Genomic DNA, 26179 nt, shown 5'->3' with positions numbered 1-26179 from the left:
ATTCAAGAGTCTGTGCCCGTAACCACGCAGCAAACAACAAAATTACTGGCATAAGTAAAAGCTGCTCCTCTGGGGTGTGGAGTTACACATACTACAAAAGACTAATAACCAATTAAGAGACGGGCAGCCCAGGGCCCTTCATGTAGACAAAATATATCACGGAGGGAAAAGGAAACGAAGAATGAAGAAAGCAAAAAGAGAAAAATCAAACACTGGAAACCTGAAATACTATTATAATGATTTATAGTGCACCACTAGGGCAGAGGTGTACAAAGTAATGTAAAGAGGCTAGACTGTACTCTGTTTGCATTAGTACCTTGATTAAAGCCAAACTGTAAGGAATAATCAAGGACAAATCTTACATTATTCATATTGCCGATTGAGATTGAGCAACAAAATCAAGGATGAGTGAAACTATGTAAGAAATAGCTAGTTATCATCTCATTTCAAGGCACTTTCTGAATCCTTCCAAAACATCATTTTTTTCATTATCAATCCTAAAAAATGCCAGCTTTGCATCCTATTACTTCTATCAAGGGTAGAGACAGTAGGAAAAAAACAGGAAGAAATCCTCTCTGAAATTTTTGTTACGCTCATCTAGCCATTAGAGTATTGTCACTAGTTTTTGAGAGGAAGGCTTGCTGAGACAAAGGGGAGCCATCTATTGTGTCTTGCACGAGAGTAAACTTTTATCTGGCAGTCCTCACATCCTTCCATACCCCCACACCCAAAAATATTAAACAAAATTGCACATAAAAACTTAACCTATATACAAGGATTGAGAAAATGGCCAACACTTTTTGTGATTTCCATACACATTTTGTTTTACAAACTCAAGATGAGACCGAAACTGGAAAGACAGGCAAACTATAAGAGAATCCTCTTAAGAGCTTAATAGGTGTTAGTCAGAATCTGCATCAAATGAAAATCTACTTCCTAAATTTCCAAACAGAAATGGAAAACCAGAAAACTAGTTTAGAATTCAAGAGGTCAGTAAAGGGGTGAAGGATAGTTCAGAGCAGCATCCAGACTTTTTTACATTTCCCATAACTTACATCCAAATCTAGTTAGGGTTTCCCAGAAACTACCCATTCTACTATAATTTCCAAACTGAAGAGGCTGGTATACAAAAAGGCAGGACACTTCATAATTTTATTTAAAAATACAAACCAAAATATGAAACCGTATTCTACTCTGTGTTATGAAGTTTTTTATACTCACTCATGATATAACATCTGATCATCTCCAGTAGGTCATTAAGTATGAGCATATATGCACATGTGCAGGTTTCTATGACAGGAGGGAAAGTCAAAGGCAGGTCTCCTTCTGCTTAAGTAGTTCATGCTAACCACTGCCTTTGTGGAGAAGTTCATCCTGCAGTTTGGGGCTGACTCCATGCTACTCAATGTTCTCCCCAGCAGTTGTATAGATGCTATTGAGCAAGAGATTTGGCTCATCAAGCCTAAATCCTGCCAGCCAGGCTTGGCACCTGTCAAATTAGACCTGGCATATGAGCAAGAGCTGGTTTTCTAAAAAGAAAGTCCACTTCACCAGAGGGCAAGAGAGCGTCTCTTAACACTGCTAACTGTAATGCAAAGCTTAGCTGAGCAAAATCAGACCTACACAGCAGCTGTACAGTAGTTTCTGACTGGACTCCAGCACAAACCTCAGAACTCTCCTTATACTGCTATTTTAGGATCTCAGACACACCTTGCAACCCAATATGGATTACCGGTGTTAAGCACTAGTCAATGAAAAAAAAACTTATCAAGAAGTGACCCTGAAATTGACAGTTCTAAAAACAACTTTTACATACAAGGAGTACAAGACAGGCAGAGCAATATTACATATGAACATACATGGATTTGTGTCTGAATTTAGGTCTGAGTGCATGCGCACATGGCTCCGTGTGAGAGAGAGAGAATGCACACACACTTGCACACAGAAAGTTTCTTATGATTAATTAAATTTAGTAAGCAGTCATCAGAATCTGCACTTAGCCTAGCCATTATTGAATTAGCAGATAAGTCTATATGAGGATGTGGAAAGAAGGGAAAGTATTAAACTATTTCAAATTAATTACACAATATGATTGGCTCAGGAGAAGCACTGCGTTCCTCAGCAAATTAAGACAAGATGACATTTGCTCAGGTAAGAAACCGGAATATGATGCAGCTAGCAAAACTGGATTAAGCGAAGAGAAGGAAGCAAAAAAACTGTAAAGGGACTCAAAGGTAGAGAGAAGAAAATTCAACTTAAAGCGGTATGAAGAGGAAACCAATGAAAAGTTTCAAAGATGTTGGTGATGCAGGCACTGACAGCCAAGGAAAGGACTCTCAAGACTTCTTCCAAAAAAAAAAAAAAAAAAGAAGAGCACATGAATTACATGGTAGGAGTATAGAGGAGAAGTGCAAGTGTGTGTACAACCACATTAGCAAATACTAAATTCACTGAGAAAACAAATAGTTTTAATTGTCTCAAACAACTGGCAAACTAGTGACAGGCTGTGACAAGTCTAATCAGACACATATCCAAGATGAAGAAGGTGGAATCGTCTCACTCCATTGTGCACTGGTTAAATCATTCACAAGGACAAGGAAATGCACATTATGCACATTCAGCTCCTCTCCTGTCTGGTAGGAGCTGGACCTACACCTTCCAAAAAATGACCCAGACCAAATACCAGCTGTTACAAAGAGCAGAGCCAGTGCACCCTGCCTGACAAAACCTAAGCATCCACCCAACTGGAGGGCTGTTAGCCCCAAGTGGCTAGCCTCATTCTGCAGCAGTAAAGCAAAGCACACTACTCACATTCATGAGGGGACTTTGCCAGGAGGGGGAAATGAACATACCCCTACCACAGGGCCAGCAGCCAGGGCACTCCTGCAGGCGGGACTCATCTAGGAAAGTAAAGGCTGACAGTTCAAAAAAGGAGTCCTAGTTAGTGAAATCAAACAGCCATTTTGGTGAGGAGTGGAAATACTGATCCAGGCTCACAGCAAAGTCCGGAACTCCTGGGCTACCACCACTGATCTGCAGTGCATCATAGCAATTTAAAAAGAAGTTTAAAAAAAACCCAACGCAGACATCATACAGTGTTTGCGATTCGAAGGGCAAATGTAGCTGGAGACAAAACCCATATTGTAACCAGAGACAAAATAATCAGGTACAATCAGATTTGTCTTTCTTGAGAATCATAGCCCAGCAGCTAACCCTTCTTCATAGCTCTTAATATAATTTGCTTGTAATTGTGACCTATCCCAAATCCCCATTATTCGCCTCAACTGGGTATCAGGCCTAAAATTCAGGAGATTTACATGGAGTTTTGTTTACAGAGGGGACTTCGTTTCAACTGCAAAAAGCAATACAAAAACATGACAGACCTGAAATACCTTTTCTTTTAGAAACCCCATCTGCAATTCCAATTGGTGAAGACACCTCTTCCTCTTGTGGCATAGAGACAGACAAGGATAATGCCCTGTTCCTGAATGAATACATTAAGCTGCACTACAGATTTCATCAGAAATTAAATTTAATAGCAGCCAGAGTTCTGAAAATGCCTGTTAAATCCAGTACAATGTGGTATCTCAATATGTTAACCTAGTTTAGGAGGCTCTTACAAAACCTGCGTTTTCACAGATCGGTAATGTGAGCAGAACTCCATAGATTAGATGATTTTTAAAATTCTATATGAAAAGAAAGTCAAGTAAATTAATGGTCAGCCTTGCTCCTGCATGTTACGAGGCCCTGGCAGACAGCACAGGAGTTAGCCTCCTATAACACCTTCACTGTTGACTCATTTGTGAGTCATCACATTTTTAGCAGAGACATCACGTTGCAATTCTGTTGTTAGGAGCCAGAGACATTCTGTAAGAAACAACGTATGCGTCTCCAGAGCTGATTCAGACCTGTGTGCAGCAGCAGAATAATAATAATGTGCCAGCATCTGTGTCTCCCCTTCTCCGGCAAGCCTCTCAAGTGGTCTGACTGCTGACTTTATGTAATCAGAGACACTGCCATTTTAAAGCTGATGATTTTTCTTTTCTGTTTGTCTTTTTTTTTAAATGTTTTTCATGTTACTTATTGCTAGGTTAATTCCTAACCAACCTTTAAAAAAAACAATAAATTCCACAAGCCTATTCTATTTGTTTAAACTGCATCACCCGTGTCCCACATTATAAAATTTTAATTAAACAAACTTAGTTGCTGGAAGGTAAAATAAAATTTAAAAAATTAATTTGCAGTGTTTAACAGAAAAAAAAAAACAGCTAGGTTGGAAGCAAGAAGGAAAACTTTCAATTGCACAGTTTTTTGGAATTCATAAATACAGATAAACAGACGTCAAAGGAGATACATCAAATTGCACCTAGAAGTTCATGGCAGAACCGTCCAACTTGTTTACAAGAAAAGTAAATGCATACCAGTCTCAATCCTAAGAAAAATCTCAACAATTGGAACTGGTGAGCATTAGCACTCCCTGATGAAAATGCAGACAAATGGAGTTAAGGTACCTATCCAAAGACAACCTTTAATACAAAGGTGCTAACAAATGCCAGGTTCTCTGCTGTTCTTGACATTTCCCCAATGTTTACAGCATTGTTCTGGATGCTGTACATTTCTATGATTAGAAATAATAGACTACTTTGCAGCATAAAATACACCAATTCTGGATTTCATGGGAGCTGTAACACAGAGCACTGCATTTTGATGCACAATACACTGCAATCTCCTAGATTTCAAGAGGCAAAGAAGCCTTTTTTCGATAAGGCCTTTAAATCACAGAAAGGTCTTCCCATTTAAAAAAAAAAGAAAAAAACCTTCTGGAGTTTAGATGTGAGAAAAAATATGTATAAAGAACATTAATCAACTCATTGTAAGGCCAAATTCTACCAGAAATAAAAGCAATGTTTCACAAGACAATTTGGCCGGATTCTCAAGAAGCAGTCCATAAATGAGCAAGGATCTGCAGTCCAAACGTAGTTTTAATGCTTGGGAACAAAAGTCCTAGTGTCTTCCAGTAATATTTAAGTTCTCTGAAGCCAAAACCCTTTCAGACTTTTGAGTCACTTAAGGCAAGGCAGAAAAGATGCACTTAGGCAGAAACTAGGTGCCTATACCCACCACCGCACCACGGAAAATCCTTCTCCCTTGTGGCTTCCTAAAATTCAGTTGCCTAAGCAACTGCGATCAGGACTTGTAAAGCAGGCAGAGAACATGCACAAGAAGCCCTATTGCACATTTAGGAGTTAAGGGTTGGCACAGATGGCTGTGCCACCTTTAAAACCCAGATGACAGAGAACGAGCTGGTACCTTCATCTAGCAGACTAGCAGAGAAAAGAAAAACACAGGCTGCAGGCTCAGTTTTTTCCTTCTGTTGAAAGGATTCAGCTATGCATCTCCCATTTCCCTGCTACTCAGACTTCAAATTTTGCCCTGGTAGGCCCACCTCCACCTCCCCCTCTAGAGCAGATTTACTTCATGGGCAGTATTTCAAAATTAATTGCTTCAAAAGATGAAGAAGAAGATGTCTCTGCAGTGAATCAGTTAGGCAGTCACCTGGTAGAAGAAACACTAGATGAAAACCATGGAGCAAAGAAAGTATGTGTGCTCTAGATTACGTGCATATTGGATACAAGACTGACATAGCTGGTCCTTCAAGAACTCCAAATATTATAAGATTCTTGTACTTTTGAATGATAATTCAAAACATTTAATCATTGTAACATAAAAGAAATTCCTGCACAGACATGTGAAACTTTTCCACTCAGTTGCTCAAGGCCAGAATGAAGGCTTAAAACAGCCTTTGCTGACTCATGCTATTTCCGACAGGACTATAAAGGGGTGAAGGATCCAAAGGGATTTCTACCATGCTAAAAGTGCCTGTAGGCTTGGATTTACATGGAGGTGTTACCAGATGTTGTTAGCAGTTTTTTCACAAAACATGGTTCACAAGAAAGTGCTGACTGAGTAAACAAAAGTTTCCACAGAGACCTCAGTTTTGATCATCAATCAGTTTTGATTAAATTTTCATTGGAAGTATTTGTCTAATCTGATTTATCTGGTCTGGGTTTTCAGTTGAAACCAGTACTCAAGAGGATTAAGCCAAACTGTTAGAGAAGTCACTTTTAACATTAATGTTCAGATTAGTCTTGTGCTGCCTTTTTTACCCAGTCCAGGGAATATTTAACTATTTAGATGAACTGGAATTGCTACAACTGGAAACCCTATACTATATCTAAATTCGTATAGTGTGGTACAATAGGATTGGGCCCCTGGTGATGAGGGTCTAACATCTACCCTACACACACTTTCATAGGTCTTACTTCAGGCTAGTTGTAGCCTGGTTTTCTGGGCTGGGCACTCATGAAAGGTTGAAGGACAGTAGAATGATTCCAGGGTTGTGTGCATCTTTCTACTTTCATCCAACAGACTACAAGTTGACATGCTCTGAGATTGCTGCTCAAAGTGGAGTGTCTTAAATAGGGAAGAATTTGGAAATTTGATTCAAAAGTGCCATCATGATGTGAACTAAAATGTTAATGCAGATGCACGTCTATGAGACGAGCTCTACTGTTCACAGAGTAAGAGCATAAACCCAAGCATTTCCAAGCAAGCGCCCTACTCACTGGGGTATTCTAGAACTTATCTGGATTTCCATTCAAAAGCTCCGAGGGCTTCAAGTGTCATTCCAATATAAAAGAGAAACAACTGGTGGAACTTCTGTATTTTCTTGAGAGGGAATTGTCATTTCTCTGAACAGCTTAGCTGTTATTGCTATATTACCATTAATACCAAATACCCGGGAAGATGGAAAACCAATGTTGCCGACTTCTCCAGAAGTGTCCATTTTTATTAAAATTGTAGTCCTGAAGGCATGTGTTTATGTAAGAATCTTGGGTTTCATTTCATGAAAAATAAAAAATTCTTCCCCATGCAGAGAAAAACTTGAAAATGTGTCCTCTAAAAGAACAAAACCCAGAAGGCAAACAGAAAGAAATCAAACAGATTTTTTTTAAGAAGATTTCTGCATTTTCAAGGCAATCTCATGAATTTAATGGAGGAACGATTTTTTTTTTTTTTTTTTTTTTTTTACTATTTGTTGTCTCAGTAACAATAAAATTCCCACAGGTTTTTAACTCCATTTTCTTCACATGTTATAAACTACAACATGTCTGGCCTTGTCTCATTAGTTAGAATCAGCTAGCATGCTCTTGATGTACAAGGCAAAGGCTGTTGCCTCCTAGGCAAAGGGCCTAAGGCCTTTGTCCAACCCATCCACACTGCAGCTAGGACAACTTAGATCCTTCCAAAGTCGTCATGCTAGAGTTGCCTGAACTGTCGCAGGGCTCAGGCTAAGCCTGTGCCTGAATATCTGCTTGCATGTATTCAACGAAGGCAATAAAAAGAGCTGCAGCATGTTCTTAGATTTAGAGCCACACTTGACTGACAAACATGCCCCAAGGGGGCTTGTCTCCACTGGCAGATCCTCTGAATTGGTATTGGCACATAAGTAACCAGACTTGCTCATCCCTGGTTTTCTTGCTAAAGAAAGGGGTTTTGCCATGAAGTAATACATCTGATTTGAGAAAAATTAATAAATTTCATATCTGCAGTCACCAAGCAGAACAAGTTCCTACTAATGCCAATTTGATGCAGAATTTGAATAAGTTTCCTATCATTTGCCTTACACAAGTGAAGATTCTCTGTAACACCAGTTCTGAGTTGCACCCTAGCTTACCAAGGATACAGAAAACAATCCCAGAAGCTGTGACATGTAAGTAAAAGCAAAGCTACGAAGGACTTTCATATGTTGGGCTGTATTGGGTTAAGGATACAGTATTTCCCAGATTATATGCAACATATAAATTCCACTTACCAAAGCTTTTCCTTCATTATTACCTTCTGGATAGTGTGGGTTAAGCTGGAAAAGAAAAGAAGTAAAATACTATCTTGATAGCTTTTAGACATTCCAGAACTGGGGGGAGAGGGGTTGGTTCATTTTTCCATTATGGATCCACCCTGCAAAAGGACAGTGGAGTATTTAAAGGCATTATGAGAATAAGAGTATAAAAATTACCAGTTCAGTTTCTGACTGACTTAACTGGCTATGTCCTCACTTCAGAAAAGTGCACTTTTCAATCAAGCTTGTTAACACAAGAGAGGAATCTCAAATAACCAAAACCAAAAAGAATGATGGAGAAAGCACAGACAGTTACTAATCTAAACACAGTGAGTTACAGTTGCCCACACACATACATACACAACTGCTTCCAGAATTGACACTGAGCAGATACACTGAAATAAAAACTAATGTGCCTCATGTTTACTAAGGAAGACAGTGAACACAGAATAAACACATCTTTGAAACAGGAATGGCCGTGCCACTACAGACAAGTGTTTAATTATCCTGTGATTCCATTTAACCATTAGTAGTGGGGATAATATTTTTTGTCATACCGGGATTATCAAGTATAATTAATAACTAAAGTAGTAAGAGAAGGCTGGATAAAAGACACTATATAATAACAAGTGTAAAGCATTAATGTTTAATATGATTTTACTTTTGATAAGGTAAATACGTAGAGCAGAAGATGAGGGATTATGTATGCAGATATATACTCAAACAAACACACATACACCCGCACACTGGCTGCACATGAAACCCTCCAAGATCTGACTTACATAAACAATTTTACCTTGATATTTACCATATTCCCTGACACAGGATATGCCTTCAATGAGTTTACAATGCTGAAGTTATATAAGGTCATTTAGTTTTTAAGCAACGACAGTGTGGATACATCTTACAGATAAGTACAGTCATTTTCTTGGCTTGAATTTGGTGTTACCAGTGTGGAAGAGCCAGAAGTGAACTGCACAGGGCAAGCTGAACAAATTCCAGTAAAACCTTTCAATATCATGTCACCATACATCTAACATTACACAGATGACTACTGTGAAGATTTTTTTCTACATTTACAAGGTTTTTATTAATAATGTATCATTTATATCCCTTTACGCAAAAAAGCCAGTTTTTCTCTACATCATGAGCCTGAAGAAAGGAGGAAAACATTTCAACATCCCTAAAATTGCTGCAAATACCTTCCCTCTGTGTCATGACTTGATGTGCTAACACAGAAATGACCAAAGGTTTATTCTCCTGTCTTCATTTCAGTATCTGCATTAGTCACTGTGTTACTCTCACAAATCTAACCTAGAGAACCTGTTTTCCTCCCTGCATTAACATGCATACCAAATCTTGAGGATTTTGCTCCTCCAAGACATTCTCACACAGCCTCCTAGCTCTAACTCACACCTACTTCTGTTATACAGCAACAGGAATGGGAGATGAACACTGAACAACAGACAACTAGAAGATATAAATACATACATCAATGTATGTATACATATACATGTAACTGTTTTCATATAGTTTTGGTTTATTCATAAGTTCTCACACTTCTTTCAACATCACATTTGTTCACCTGACACCTTAAAATAATTCTAGTTGCCCATTCTAACAGCCAAGCTCAGCTCTCTAGATTTGGTCCTTCATCAAGAACAGAAAAAATTGTCAAGCAGTGCTCCTTAGTCACAGCCCCACACAGTGGCCTTTCAGCACAGGCACAGAGAAGATACAGAAAGGCTAAATTTGAACCTACCTTCAGAGTCTGGTTGCAAGCAAGCGAGAAAAAGTCTGGGTCATCTCAGTGTTGTCACTAGACTCAGCACAGAGAACTGTCCACTGAAGACTAGATCTTCAAACAGAAGTGACATTTCACTGAAGGGCCCGAGTGAATACAGTTGTCTACCCAGTATGAATTGGGCCTTGAATTCTGCTATTCTTCAGCTATTTGCTTTCAACATAGTGATGCATTTAAAAAATATATAGCAACAACAGGAGAAACCAGGAAAATCTCTCTCCCACACCACTTCCTGCCTACTTTAAAAATGACTAAGCAGACTGCCCTCAAATTTACAAAATAGTTCACTTGTGGACTGAGGCTGAGAGAGACAGAAGGCTGAAATAAAAAATTAAATGCATCCTTAATAATGCTTTTTCTTGCCCTTCTTTAACAGAAATAATAGAACTAAAAATATGTTTTCTAGAGAAAGTTTTGAGATGCTGACGTTAAACCATAAACACAACAGAATGCAGTCAAGGGAGGTGATCCTGCCCCTCTACTCTGCTCTCATGAGACCCCACCTGGAGTACTGTGTTCAGCTCTGGGGCCCCCAACATAAGGAGGACATGGAACTCTTGGAGTGAGCCCAGAGGAGAGCCACAAAGATGATGAGAGGGCTGGAGCACCTCACCTATGAAGACAGGCTGAGAGAGTTGGGATTGTTTAGCCTGAAGAAGAGAAGGCTCCGGGGGGACCTTATAGCAGCCTTACAGTCCAGTTGGGGATGTTCTTTATCAGGCAGTGGAGTGATAGGATGAGGGGTAATGGTTTTAAGATGAAAGAGGGTACATTCAGATTAGATATTAGCAAGAGATTTTTTACTGTAAGGGTGGTGAGGCACTGGCACAGGTTGCCCAGGGAAGCTGTGGATGCCCCATCCCTGGAGGTGTTCAAGGCCAGGCTGGATGAGGCTTTGAGCAACCTGGGCTAGTGGAGGGTGTCCCTGCCCATGGCAGGCGGGTTGGGACTTTTTGATCTTTAAGGGCCTTTCCAACCCAAACCATTCCATGATTCTATGCTTCTATTATTTTAGAGCTGACATTCATGGACCCTTTTTCAGCTGTACAGAGCAGCTGCCACTTTCATTTTCATTTTAGCTAACATTGGTGCTGAGCATCTCTGCAAATCAGACTATTAGCTATTATCCCATACTATAGTTTCCAGGTAGAGAAGCATAAATCATGTAGTGTTGTATGTTATATTACACCTGTTCTGAGTCCTTTTCAACATCCAAGTACAGCAGAATGATTTAAGGACACAGTGACAGTCTTAACACTCCAAAATCTATTGCTTTTTGTGATTTATGTAAGATCACCTCCATGTTCTTCAATAAGCCTCCAAAACAAAAGAATCCTTGAAAATAACAACATTAATAATGTTTTTCCTTGCTGCTAGTGAAATCAGGTACTATTCTTTGCAGGTGTTTGGAAAGTAAGAATACTATGCTAAAATGGACCCCATTAAAGCTCAACAGTTTTCAAGATTTTTGTGTCATTGGATGTGCTGAAGTTGCAATGTTACTGTAGTGTAGCTGAAATAAAGTACTGTATATTTCTGTAAAACACCACTGGAAAGTGCATGTAGTTAATATGCAGTAAGAACACAATGCATTGTAAACTGCAGAGCTCAAGCAAGTGTGATTGCATAAATCATTACTGTAATAGCTTCATTATGTGTTGGTTTTTTTAGATTATATCTCCAATAGCTACTTTTCCAATGCAGAACAACCCAGAAATCCTAATCCTCTGGTGCTTGTTTTTCAACAAACTTAGGTACAGCCATTTTTTACCTTTCCATGGATGGAAAAAGGTATCACAAAATGAAAGTTCAGCTTCCCCATGGCTGAAAACTAAACAATATCAAAGACCTTGAAACTCATTTCATGTTATGGCAAGGTCACGACACTCATCATAATATCCCAATATTCGACTGCTATGTAAGGCCACATAACCTAACCACCTGAGTAAATGGCAATCACTATGTGGTGGTAAGGGGAGGTGCAACCTACATCAAGTAACACAGACTGCATCAGCAGAGAATAACTACGGAAGGACAAAGGAGAATTCACATCAGCAAAGTGGTGAACTGGCCGCCTGACAGTAGTTGTGCTGGGCCTCCACTCCACTGCCATGCAGAAGGCCAGCTCTATTGTGGGGGTTTTGCAGTTGGGCAAGGCTAAGGTCATCAGCTCTCACAGATCCAATGGAAATGATTTATGACACCACGGACACTTACTTCACCTTTTCCAATTGCTTTTACATATGAACCCAGACCCAACTCTACGCATCCCCAGCCTACATAAATTGTCCTAACCTCCAGAAAATGGGACTACCATATCAACTTTTCTTTCCCACCACAACAGCACGAAAGACATTACAGTTTTACATACACGGGCTAACAGTGCACCCTGACTTAGGTGCTGCATAAGCTTTTCATTACACTAAGGCCCTATCGACAGGTAAGCACCACTGCAACTGCAAATGCAGTTTGCACAATATAGTTCACAGGAAGCATCTGGGACCTCAACTTGTCTTGGTCTCAGTCTACTGGGGAAAAGAGAGCTTGGAAGCAGCCTAGAAAACTTGTCAGCAGACAAGGACAGTAAGTGCCATGAGAAGGCCACACCGCCAGCACACAATCATGTTTTTAAACACTAAAATCACTGACTATTTTGGCATTCATAGAAATACTTGCAACTACACAGAAGGTAATAGATACTTTAAATCGAAACAAAACTTGCCTTTACTTGCACACTCTTCTAAGAAGCCAAATTCTCAACTCACTATCTATGCAGGCTATCAGCAAAAGCCCAAAAGTCAGGGTCAGCACTGCAGATGGTCCTTCTGGGTGCATAAAAATTGATGTATCTTAGATAGATTTTATGTTCAGCCTTTGTACATGGTGGCACATAAAAAGAGTAGACATATGAATGAATACATACACCAATATAATGGTACTGTGGGAGCACCAGAAGGCCCCTAGTAGAGAGTATGTGTGACAAGCACATAAATAGCAGCCAGCTTTTACAAGTGGAAAACGGATATATAGACAAAGACTTTAACCATTTCTGATTAAAGTTATCTGAAAGGGCAAGGAATCTCATTCCTCAATTTTTACCTAATGCCTTCATAATGTGATAATCCTCCTGGAGATTCTGCATAGTAAGAAGAGAACTTTCACCTCTGCGTGTTTGTGTGTTACTACTAGTATTTGGTGCTCAGAGAATGCAAGTGCCCTGCTAATCCCGAGAGGTATCCTGTTAGATCGACTGCCAGAAGTCCCAGACTCTGTCATCTCTGCTGACAGCGTCTCTCCTGATTAAAGCCAGTCAAAATTACATCTTGAAAGTTTTGAATACATAAGGCTTTAAGACTGCATAATCTCCTGAGGTTCTACTATTGAGCAGAACAACTTCTCACTAATACGTTATTCCTGGCTTTAATTTTATTTTTGCATCTTCACATAGGAAGATACACTTTATTCAGACCAACTACTGGATTATAAATCTCAGTGTATATTGTGGACAGTTTGCATTTCACCTTTGTATTGAATGCTGCTTTCCTAGATGGAGGAATGCACGGAAAGTACCGAAACAGGCTATTCTTGGACACTCTTAATTAAGAAGGAGAGAAAGTGGTTTGGGGAAAGAAACACCCATGCTGATTTTAATCAGATTTTGTTGACTAGGTAAAGGATATTTAAAACATCTTGTCAGGGAAAGAATCAGATTGCCAAATTTCAGCTAAATGAGCATTTTAATGACTTGGTTAAAACCCGCATTTATGAACGAAACCCTGACAGACAAAGAACAGAAGGATCTAATTCAACACACGTAAACAATTCCCATTTCATTTGATAATGCCCCTGCTACCCAATCAACAAGGGCAAGTCTTTAAGGAAAAAAAAGTCACCACAAAAGAAGAAAAATCCACTTCTCAAATCTTTCATCTTCATTAGGCTTGCTTTGTTCTTTGTTAATGTCATGCTGATTAGCTTTCGATAAATCTAAAGGACTTCTGCACAATTTCAAAGACTTCAGTGGTATTCAAAGGACTTTTGCCGTCTTATTAACTTCTTGGAGAAAGACTGGCTATGACTCTACCTCGATAAACCCCATTCAACACTCCACAGCATTGGCACAAAGTTCCTGATAATCATAATCTGAGGAAAGTTTAAAAATCTTATGAGGCCTTTTATTTCAGGATTATATTTTGCTGCTGTTTTGCTTATGAGCTGTGCCTTAGCAGATCAGACGAGTTTCCAGGGAGCACTGGCAGAGCTGAATCTTTTTGTCTGCTTCAGGTCCCCCATGCAGCACAAGTGGAGTGAAGCGGGCAGGGACAGCCATCCCTACGTGGGAGAACTACCTGTTAGTCAAAAACTGGGATGAGAATCAGCTCTGACACCTTCCTGACCCAATTATTCACCCTTGTCATAAGAAGAAAGGATAGGTCATCTTGATGCCATTTTTAGCTGCTGGATAAGCAATGGCAGGCCAGTGCTTTGGTATATGCCTAAATCACCACCAATTTAAAGGTCTCACATCAGTGGCATAAGCTGGAGCTGATGTCACATGTAGCTCTATGTTAGGCCACAAGAGAGTGGTGACTGGGAAATCCCTTTGCTTCTACTGTGATCAAAGGCACTGAACCTGACCACCCACCAATGTCTGGTGCTCAGTCCCACACAGCTATGTCCTGTTCTGCAGAGGAAGTCAAAAGAAATAAAAATGTTTAAGAGATCCTTTATTCTAACCTGAATGCTGGGCCACAACATCAGCATGAGCTTCAGCAGCTCCATGCCGACATGTGCTATATGAAAAAGGATCCTCATCTCTTCAAGGGTTACGTTCTAAATACTAATATCCCGTATGCCTTTCAGTGGTTCTCCCAGAAATAAGTAGGGATGAGTGAATTAGACATTACTGAAATTTCTACTGTTAAAAAACCCCAAACAAATTTTAAAAAACACGCAAAAAATCCCAACAGCAACTTAAAAAGAACCCCGAGAGAAGCCTTCTAAACCTCCATCAAGCTTCAAAAATAAAGGAAAAAAAGCACAAATATAATTGAATAAAAGCTTTTTAAGTAATCTTGAAATAATAAGTAAAAAAAATGCACTAAAGAACAAACCACATGTCTACATTTTCTGGTTTGGAATACATCAAAATGTAATACCAAAAGATGCTGTATTTTTAATAACTGAAGCAGTCCTTATAATGACTAAATTATAAAAAATGCTGTGTTAATGGCTTCACATTTCCCTTCCTCCTCAAGCTCATACGTACACAAACACAGCTCAAACGCAGCCAACTTCAGACAGGACTGAAAAAGCCTAGCTGAACACGGGCTCACAGATCACTCACTACTGCAGAACTAGTTGTCTGGGGGAAAAAAATCCTTCCTCCAAGATCCAGATTCCTGAATGTATTTGCACACCGACAGATGCAAATGTTCGTAACTTGTACCAAAGTCAAGACAAGTCAGGTCGATATTTAGCTGCATTCCCAAGACTGTTAAAAAGCCTTAGAAAATCTAGCCCTGAGTTTTGCTAAATGGACAGCTTCTAACTCTGTCACTTTAAAAAGCCACATCCAAGTCTGAGGAACAGGTCAGACTGGCTCTGTAAATGAGTAATCCATCCTCCTCCTCTAGTCTCTGGATCGCTTCCATCTCTTCAGGCATAGCTGTAAATTATCCTTCACTCCTTATAGAGCTTTAAAACAAAACCGCACTCCTCCTATGAAACAGTGAAAATAGAAATAAGGCTCACGGTGTCGAGTTCACCCTGCCATCCTGGAAGCACTTTTTCATACAAAAACCTTTAATCACTGAGCCCAACAGATAAAAAATCAGAGAGCTGTATTAACATTTAACAAAGAGACTGGAAAAAAAAAACCCCGATTCAAACAGAAAATTTTGAAGCAATCTCCAGGTAAGGAGGTCCCACAATACCAACAAATTAAATGTGCAGCAGATGCATGAAGGCCTTGGTGGATGCTGCCATCTCCTGGCGCCTTCTCCGGTTTGCAAACTGTTACCCTTGAGCAAAAGGTACCCACACATCTTGGTTAAACAAGGCCATTTTTATCCAGTTATTTGACATACTGTTTCTAAAGGCAGGAGAAACCACAGAGCATTTACCACTACATGCCAAGGGGTTAATCCTGGTTTACAGCCTCGAGTTTAAGAACTGACTTCCCTTTTACAATTTTTTTCATCTTAGCTAATGCTGAGGATTCTATTTCTCGTACAAATATGTAACTTTCTTAAAAACTCATTAAATGTTTTGTTTTCTATTCTTGTGGCAGCAAGTTCCACTTCTTTACTATGTGCTATTCAGAAGGCAGGAAAGGATTATTTTCTATCAGTATTAACTTGAACATGCACTCAGCTATCTTCACCATGATCCCAATTAAATTATTATTACAACAGGATTAAATTTATTATGAACAGTTTGGCCCTGTCTACCCAAATGAACATATACTGTAACAATATATATATCATATGGCAATTAATGTTTTTGATACCAAGACATAACAGAAATCCACTTAAAAGAACACAAACCAACATTAACAGCAGTTCTCAATTTAAAGTGAATGATGTAGATAAACTTTTCTGAAAAGAAATGTACAATTTTGACAGAAAAGTAGAGTGAAATAATATGGGAAGAAATTATTCAGGAAAGATGAGAGGAGTATGAAAAACTTTTATTGGCCACTGATTCAAGGGTTCTCAGCAAGTGGTTTACACCATCACAAGGTGAAATTCAGCTGACAGTCCCACAAGGCAAGGCCTTTGACCCTGGCCTCAGCGGTTCCTGTCAACCCACCCCAACCCCTTGTGCCACCATGCCTTAGCTCAGTGCCCTGGTTTACAGCACAGACTATTCTTCCCCACACCCTGGAGTCTGTGCCAACACCACATCAGTGGCAGTACACTGTGTTGCAGAAACATGACACTTCTGCAAGCCTACATTGCCACTGAGGTGCTCTTATCACTGAACTACAGCCTTCGTGAGTTGGACTGGACTTACTGTTCAATTTAGAATATTCATATAATTGTCATTTCATCTCACGTGCATGTAACCCTGTGCTGCTCAGGCCAACTGGCTTCAAACATTTCATACCTCCAAAAGAGACTCTGTTGAGGATCTAGTGCTAAAGTAGCCCCAAAGCTGGAAGCATGTTTCATGCAGGATTTTAGCAAAAGAGTTTAGAACAAAACTCTGACCAGAGTTGATCCATTTTACAGCTTAAAAGCTGCACTTTCACTCTTTTGGGAAGAAGAAAGCAAACCCTACAAGTAAGCCAGAGGTGTTTTCCAGTGGGACATGCATCGGGAATGCACATCAGATTGCTGCTTCTGCCCAAAGCAGCTAGCTAGTGAACAGCTTTATCTCTGTGACATGTCCATCATCAGAATACATGCTAAAGAGTTTGCCATCCCACTTATCCTGTACAAGCCATTTACGCTGTATATTCACATGCAGAAGTTAAAAGTGGCAGTTGTGTAGGCTTCAGTCCTACAACGGTAAAAAAAGTCCAGGGGGTGGCTGCACAAGCAAAAACTGTTAGAGGAAGTCCAAACCCATCAGGTCAGCATCCGAGACACCCAAGGCTACTCCCAAGAGCTTTACTGAATGAAGGCCTTTATATGAGCAAAAATTTGGCTTAATGAATGAAGCACACCACAAGTCATAAAAAGTATGTCTGGCTCTGCCATTACCTCTGAGCTCACTGCTTCAACCTATTGCATTGGCTAGCCTGTTCTCACTCTTCTCTTTCTTCTAGAACAATTTCAAGGCACAGATTACCTTTTGGAGCAACATCAGTACTCTATGCCCTACCTTGGAAGACACAGTAATAATCTGAACCCTTGTTCAACCCTTGGCCACAATTTTATGGAATCACAGAAGGTAAGCACTAAGGCTGCCATCTTACCTGCATTATCTTGGTATAGCTAATTCAGTGTTAAAGACAATCACCTCGCCAGATTTAGTGACATATCTTGGCCAAGGTATCTAGTAACTCTAGTTTAGTCTATTCAACTGAGTAAAACAGAATTATCACAGACTTTTCCTTACAAATTCTGCTCTGTAATTATGTACATGTTCACAATGTTTCACAAGCAAAGTACTGTGGTTTATCGATTGCCTACTGCAATATCTGAGAATAGCATGCGATTTGATATTTGCATATATATTTTGTGATTATTTTAACAATATCCATCTGACCTGAGAAGTTTAATATGAAATAACAGACTTATCCTGCATTTCTTGTGTGTGCATATATGTATGCATGGGCACACATACTTCTGTTTAACTTACAGTGAGTGCTAATACTTCCAGTACAGATTATCCAGCTTAGAAATCACAGAACTGGAGCTACTATACACATGAAGAACAATACAAAAGGGGCATGTTTTAGAATCGACAAGCTGATACTCAGTTCAAAGAGACTTTTATCCTGGTGATCAGAATATTGAAAAAGTTAGGTGTGTTGATGAGAAAGGCACAGATGTGTGGTCCCAACCTGCAGCATTTGAAAGGCTGTTTAAGCAAACTGCAGCTCACTCACACACACAGACAAATTTGGGTGCGTTCTGCATGTGGTACATGCACTGAAAAGACTTTTAAAAAATTGGTAAAGTCTTTGTTACTTTGAAGCATTCAATTTTCACCTAACCTTACAGTCTCTCTTTATAAATACAGAACTTCAGAATAACTTGGGTCATTTTGCTGTAACCAGGGCTAAAAAAAGAATCTTCTACAGAACTTTTTCTAAAAGACTGCTGACTTTGTAGAGATAAGAATAAAACCCAGCAGCCTGGATCTTAGCTGGTGGCTTAGTGTCTAAATCTCCTGCTAAGGATCTGGCTCAGCTCTTTTGGGTGAAATCAAGTCCTTCTGACACTAACAGCAGAACTCCCACTGTCTCCAAAGAAGATAATTTATCTTTCCAATTTTTCAGATGAGTATTTGGTTCTACTTTTTTTACAGTTTCAATGTTTTGAGAATGTCTGAGCCAGTGGCTTCAGGTTTCCAAATGCCAGACATGTAGGAGACATTACCACCTATCAAGATCTCCAGTGTCCCAAGTCTAACCACCAAACATGAAATTTTTCTTCAGCATATCCCTCCTAGGCCTTAAGTAACTATGTGAGAGCATAAATGCATTTGATGTGTCAGACTGTGTCCCAAGGATGTGCATACTAGTAGGGGAATGACAGTGTAGCTATGTGCAATTAGCAAATGTCTTCCACCGGGTCTCCTTTAGCAGTGAGTCTTTCAGGGTGGCTCACCTTCAGCCCATAGTCTGGTGGTAGGGTCTAGGTTGCTTTATGGTATTAGTAGGTTTTAAGGAACTTCAAAGCATATTAATGAAAGTTAGCCTAAATAATGCCAAGTGGAAAGAGGATTAAAAGAAATGGTACTTGAGACTATGTCGGAAGTCAGAGGTATCAGAGGACCCTTAGTCTTTGAAAGGTTACAAAAGCTGGACAACTGATTGCGATTCTTAGGAACAAGGAATTTAGGACTTACACATCGCGACTTCATTCTCTCAAGTGTATAAGATTTAGATTTACCAGTACTCACCTATATGTTTTGTTTACTAAACAACTGCATTGCCTCACTTCTTTTGTTTTTTTTAAAAAAACTTACTTACTGTAGTATTGAAACACTTTTAAGTTCATTCGTTTTAAATTCCTGAATTCTCTGGGGCAAGTGTCTTGAATTTTCTTAGTCCCCAGATCATCCCCTGGCCTTAACAAGCTGCAGTGGCATCCCTTCCTTATGTGGCTCAGACCCACTGAGCCACAGATCAGGCTGACCAGTTACATCTGGCACAGGAAGCCTCAGAGACACAGAGAAGGCACAGCACCGTTCACACAAGGTACAAGCCTAACTGAGGAGGAGCAAAAGGAGACACCCAGGTGAAGGACACTTTTGCTCATTGTCTGAGACTTGACCTATGCAAGAATCTACTGCAGAAATCTCCATGGTACACATCAAGCTGATTTACGGAAGGACGAAGAAAGGATTAATCCTGATTTACAATAGCTCAAACCGTGACAGAAATTGTATCCTTAGCCAACAACAGAATGCTTAAAGATTTGGGAATTTTGTTTATGTGTTGTACTTCTTATTCCACTCTAGATATCTTTATCATGGAAGCTTAAACAAAATCAGGTCATGGCAACGTGTGACGCTGTTGATAATCCATACCATGAGTAATCTTCCTGTGCTGCAACAGCACTGATAAGTGTTCAGTAAGCTTTGCCCAACTCATTTAAAGTTAGCTCACGCACATTAGGTGTCTGCCTGCCTGTTCGTAGATCTTTGACGTGTATGTCTGGCTGGTGTGTTGTGCCTGACATGTGAACTGTGTAAAATACAGTTCACAGGTTTTTATTACAGCGATATCTTTAATATCTCCACCAGCAGGCATTTTACACTTCATAGATGCAGTAGCTAATGCTGCTTTCCAGTCACAATGTATCACCTCTGTTCAACCCAAATGCTCTTCCAGCTCTTACCCTACTGTGCCAATTGTACTCTCCCTATTATGAGTCTTCCTGATGGGGATTTCCTTTCCAGGGGCAGAAAGGACCCAAGCTCAGGTTTGACATTCAGTGTAGTGTGACACCTCTTGACCCAAAGATTTCTCTCCTGAAAACCCCTGAGCAGATGAGGTATGGTGGGAGAAGGAAGCCCATCAGTCAGAGTGCTTCATGCCTTTCCTGACTCTCCATCAGCCTCACAAGTCTGAGTAAAATCTTTCTACTAGGAGCATCTCTTATTGTAAGCAGAGACGAAAATGGAACCATCTCTTACGTGGGAGTACTGGTTGCCTCTTGAAAATTAGCTATTATTAGGCAGTATTAATTACACAATAAAGCCAACTGGCTTCAGCCAAGCTGAAGCATTGCTGCAGTACGGAGGCAGCAACGTAGAGCAGGGCAATTAAGGCCTGTTGGGCCTTTAAAAGGGTAATGCTCTTCACCACTCAGGCCTATCAGGTTTCTACCTTACACTGTGAGCTACTGCTAAAGCCAACGAGAAGATCCAAATTACACTCAGTCTTAGATGGACAATAATATCAGTATCTGTCTTGATGGTCCACTGCTTATGTTTTGACACTGGTTTTGGCGTAATTAGAAATAAGTAAAGGTTTGATAGCTCCTGTTTGCTCTTACTCTGAAATCAGCGCAGGCTGTGATAGGAGCTGGAAAGTGAAAGCAGCACCCTGGGAATAGTAAGGAGTTCTCTGCATACAGAAGTTGCACTGCTATAAATGTAACTCAATCCAGTCAGCATAAGTCTTTTTTCAGGGATTCCTTAACATATAGTGATTTATAACTGGCTCTGGTTGTAGATTTTCACACTCATACTTCCAAGCATAAGTCAAAAGAAGCAATCCAGCACAGACTTAACTAAATCAGTGGGGAAAAAAATACTTTTCATTCCACTGATACAACTTGGACACATAACAGTTCTAATATGGATTAGATATGTCTTTAAAAGTTCACAGCTTCTTGCAACCAGAGAAAAATCCAAGGCTGTCCCATTCCATAAACTTGGTATTATCTGCTCTATTCCAGCTTGTCAAGAGCATTGTTTTATTTTTACGGACAATTATGGGTCTTAAAAGATATTAAGCTGCTCTTTTTCTATTTTGCATTAAGTAACAGATAGTAACCAGACAAGCTGCAAGATTTTCCTTCTCCTCTTGGACCTTCTGTTCCACCAAAAGGGGCAAATCCTTCCTCAGACCTTTATTTATTAAAATTTTAGGAAAAATACAAGAGTACAGTACAATAGCAGAACCCTGCAACCTGCTTATAACCACAATGCACTAGGAAAACACCAATAGTCATGTCATGAATATACAAGTTTGTCCCTCCTCAAACTTCTACAGAACGCAAAGATGCCTTGGACCACATGCTGCCTGTCAGAGATCAATACACTGAAATTGGCACCATAGTAACATTTTTTCAAGAAGTCTAGAGCCTGCAGGAAAAAAAAGGAATGACAACTCCTGAATTAGAGCAGCTTAGAGTTATCTGTTCCAGTGCTTGCACGCAGACTTCTCTGATCAGGCTCAGTGATCCAGAGGAGGGTCACAAAGATGATCAGAGGGCTGGAGCACCTCCCATATGAGGACTAGCCAAGAGAGCTGGGATTGTTCAGCTTGGAGAAGAGAGGGCTCTGAGGAGACCTTATAGGAGCCTTCCAGAACTTAAAGGGGGCCTACAGGAGAGGTAGGGAGGGACAATTTATCAGGGAGTATAGTGACAAGACAAGGGGTAATGGTTTTAAGCTGAAAGAGGGTACATTTAGATTAGGTATTAGGAATGTTTTTTTTTTTTACTTTGAGGGTGGTGAGGCACTGGAACAGGCTGCCCAGAAAAGCTGTGGATGCCCCATCCCTGGAGGTGTTCAAGTCCAGGTTGGATGAGGCTTTGCGCAACCTGGTCTAGTGGAAGGTGTCCCTGCCCATGGAAGTGGGGCTGGAACTAGATGATCTTTGGGATCCCTTCCAACCCAAACCATTCCATTATTATCTTGCACTCAGTTCCACTCTAAAAGCTTATACTCTGTATACGGTTGCCTGAGCCAGCAAAGAAGAATATTTGACTGATCACAACACTACTGCAAAAATCAAGGGCAAACCAGAGCAGAGAGATAAATGAATACAAGGATTTTCAGTGTAAATATGGTGGATATTTAACAGTGGTGTTTTCCCTGGTGGCCCTGAGAACAGCAGATTCAAGATTCAACGGCACAGTTCAAATTAAGGTTAGATGCTGTCTTGAACTCACCTACTAGTGTCCTGCAGCTCAAAAAATTTTCCTTGCAAGCCTTGGCTACAACAACACAGCATGACACAGCAGTGCACATCCACATCTTTCTGTTAACACTTGGTGTGAGATCTTTTCACAGATCTACATTGTGGACCTACCTACTACGGTAGATCTGAATTAGCAGGACACGTATAGTGCTTGGTTAGGCATCCACTTGTTCAACTGACAATTCTTACCTCTGCAGCTAAGTAGTTTCCAGTTGCCAAATGCTTAAATCTAAACAAGCTATTCCACTGTCCTGCCCCTCCCCGGCAAGGGTCATGATGGACAACCTAAAAGAAGAAGTACAGATTTTAAGCATGCTTCTCAAGATCATACTTCTATCACTGACATTTCTTACAGCTCATTCCAAATAAAAATATATAAACTACATAATTACAATCAATCTACCACAGAGAGGAATTCTGTGTTCACACTAAGCCCACCATAGATAACAACTACTTACATTTATTTTTTGCCAGGCGCCAGGAAATACTCCTTCTACTATTACATTCCATGTTTTCATTAATCTACTCCCTGCCAACATGATGAGACAAATTTTTCTTTGAAGTGATATGGTGTGAATCTGGAGCTCAAGAAAGTAAGTGTAGCTGCTCTACACTAACACAGGCACTACTTAAAAGCTAAACTCAAATGTTCTTATATTGTTTCACCACTAATACCAGCTCTATTTTTGACAACACTGGGGGCTTCTGATAAATTTTTGTTCAAGTGATAAAACATCCCCATACAACTTGAAATATCCTGGGTTATTTCTTTTTCCCTTTAACTAAGCTGTAGGTCATTTGCTACCTTCAAATCTAGCAGTACCTGTCTCTCTTAAGGAGTAATCTCAGATAACTACAAATGCAATATACTCAATTCCATACAGTCCTTATTCAGTCAAAAATCAACCATTCGCCTGAGTGAGGAGCTCTCATTTAAATGCATAAAGTTGGTTCAGCACATAAGAACTTTTGGATATAAGAGTTACATTACTGTAATCGCAAGGATTTGAGATGTACCAGTTTCCAGTGTTCCTCAGTTAAACAAAAATATATTTGCTAGCCATCTTTTCAAAATCAGCCCCATTCAGCAACAACACCTTGATTTGGCGTAACTTTAAACAGAAGTTGATGTGCCCTGTTGCAGAAGAATGGACTCAATCACATGTGTGAGATTTCTTGTCAGCCATCAATTCCAATATTCTATATTGCACATGAAGTCAAATATAAACACTCAGGACTCTGGATACATGAGTACCATCCGGTCAGCTTTGATAAAATCGCACCATTTAAGTCAAGTCTGAATTTGAACCTTTGTCATTCTAGCACAGGGAAATATAGTAAGAAAACATCCTCTCTCCACACACACAGAGCAATAAAGCATCTCCTCAGTATTTATCCTACACAAGCTGCCTCATAAAATAATAATAGTTACGGAGAGGTGCACAATGATACCAAGAGGCTATGAATGATTCATGTTGTGGTAAGGTATTTTTACTGAACTCTGGCCTGCAGGTCCTAAAATATTTATAAAAAGAAAAAAATACCTCTATTTCCCATAGTGCTTTAGAACTTGTTGCAGAAGTGGCTGACTGACGCAATGTAGTACGAAGGAAAATATGTTGTTTCTTCTCATATTCATCACAGGTCAGAAACTTCTCTTGCTCTGCATGAAAGAGCCTAACAACATCTCCCTAAAGTAATATGAAAAAGAAGCATTGTTAAGTGGTAGGCAAAGGCACTAGACTCATCCTCTATATCTGTACTAGCTCCGGTGATGTGAACATAGCTGACGTGAAGAAAACATTTATTAATTTCCTATTGCTGGAGCAGGTACCAAGTGCAGAGCATACAATCTTGGCACTGAGTCTGGAAATCAGATGAGATAATTCAGCCTTGCGGAGATCCACACACTTCTGTGAAAACAGAACTTGTTTCAGAGCACTGCAATGAATAGTGGGCAGCAGTTAACTTAAAGGTGATTTCTAATTTTAGCTAACTTTACTAAAAGGATTTTTTTTCTTTCTGATATGTTTTAGTATTTAGGGAAGGCGAAGAGATTTCTCTAGTATTGTCTCATGTCTTCTACTCTGCAACCAAAACCAACGTCTTCTCTCCTCAAGGTTTGAAACACTATCCCCAAATGGGTCTACACAGATATACCATCATCCCTTTCAAATTCTTCCTTAGAAACTGCTGGTACCTTGTTACCTACCAAAAAATAGCTAGTTGATAATGACTTATTAAGGTATAATAAGGACAAGTAAAATTTATTTATTTGAAATGAAAATGTAAGTGATCTCAGAGCGTGACCTAGAGGCATGAAGCTGTGCAAACCATAAGCATTTAAAGCTACATTGTCTTACTGCAGCTACTGTCATCTTTCATGTCTCGCTTCCTTCTCTAAGCTTGTTATGCCTGGTTTAGCATCTCGGCATAAACTGTCACAGCTATTCTGTACAGAGGCCCTCGTCATTCTGGGCTTGAACTTCATCTTTTCTCATGGATCCTCAGTTGTCCTTGGGAGTGGAAAGCAGCTGGAAGTTAGCACAATCCAGACAAATTCACTTAGTAAGACAATAACACAAAGGAAAAATACTCTGGCTGTTACAGGACAGTAGTGATGGATCCTCAACATCTCCATAAAGTTCTCATTTCTTCTTTTTTTGACCACGTAATATTTCTCTACAGTCAAATACGGTATGATTTTTCAAATTTAAAAAATAATGAAAAAAAAGTCATACTTACTCCTTTCAGTACATCATCTCGGTAGCTACTGAATTTCATGAACAAAGTTATTTTCCAGCTTGTGTTACAGTTGACAGCATTTACCTTTGGGGAAAAAAAAACATAATTATAGTATTAAGGACTGTTCTTTTCTTTTTGAGACATTCTGTTCTTCTAAAAGACCACACCACATGTAGGGTGGCACGGGACATGGCTTAGCTACCTATTTGGTACAGTTCCTAACATGGTTCCTGAAGCTCTCAAGTCTTAATAACAATAGTGTTGATGTTGGAGAAGATTCAGTGGGCAAAATGCTACTCAGTCTGTTTACAGACCATCGAAGACAACATAAAGAGCTGCTGGAAGAGAACTTACTCTTACAACAGTGAGGGTTTCAGATACTCAAGCTAACCTCACAAAGCTTTCAGTGCCAGGCAGAATTGTGCCAAGAATAAGTATATTTCATCTTGGTTTTTTGAGACCAAGCTGGAACCAATGCTTAATACTGGCATCTAGCCCACGGTGGGGTTCTCATTACTGCTAAAGAATAATGGATAATACATCTTAGATTAGCAATTATCCCTTCTCCCTCCACTGAACTCACCTCTTTGCAGCCAGGGTTATCTAGAAGCTCAATGTTGCTGGCATGTAGAGGCTGCCCTGCATTGACTGGCATCAGTACAACTTTATCTCCCACAACAACCTGGAAGTCAGAAATAAAATGCAATTTAGACTTATGTAATTATCCAATAAAATCAAAGAATGTTACATTTTTTAAAAATTACTCAAATGCATGCTCTAATAATGGCACTCGGTGAATTTATTTGCAGACAATTCACACGCCGGTTCTGTTCACCCCTGCCTCTGCAATTGCTTGGGTTCAAGATTTCTACCGTAATGAATCCTCCCATTCTCA

General features: G+C 39.8%; 1 protein-coding gene across 1 annotated transcript in view; it reads right to left on the bottom strand.

The window, feature by feature from the left end:
• The window catches only part of LOC104469213 (inositol 1,4,5-trisphosphate receptor type 2), a gene marked incomplete at its 3' end in the record, with an annotated part of 96894 nt that extends 71012 nt beyond the window's left edge, over positions 1 to 25882 (bottom strand). Inside the window, exons 1-5 of the mRNA XM_010083642.1 lie at positions 25868 to 25882; positions 25285 to 25368; positions 24084 to 24230; positions 22729 to 22824; positions 7877 to 7921 (exon numbers count right to left, since the gene is read on the bottom strand). Coding sequence (XP_010081944.1) covers positions 7877 to 7921; positions 22729 to 22824; positions 24084 to 24230; positions 25285 to 25323 — 327 coding nt within the window. The remainder of the gene's footprint in view (positions 1 to 7876; positions 7922 to 22728; positions 22825 to 24083; positions 24231 to 25284; positions 25369 to 25867) is intronic.
• Positions 25883 to 26179: the final 297 nt, after the last annotated feature.

This window comes from Pterocles gutturalis, unplaced genomic scaffold, assembly GCF_000699245.1.
Source record: "Pterocles gutturalis isolate BGI_N339 unplaced genomic scaffold, ASM69924v1 scaffold2805, whole genome shotgun sequence".
Classification (NCBI taxonomy): Eukaryota; Metazoa; Chordata; class Aves; order Pterocliformes; family Pteroclidae; genus Pterocles; species Pterocles gutturalis.
The sequence above is the reverse complement of the archived record's forward strand: the minus strand, read 5'-3'. Positions and strand labels throughout refer to the sequence as shown.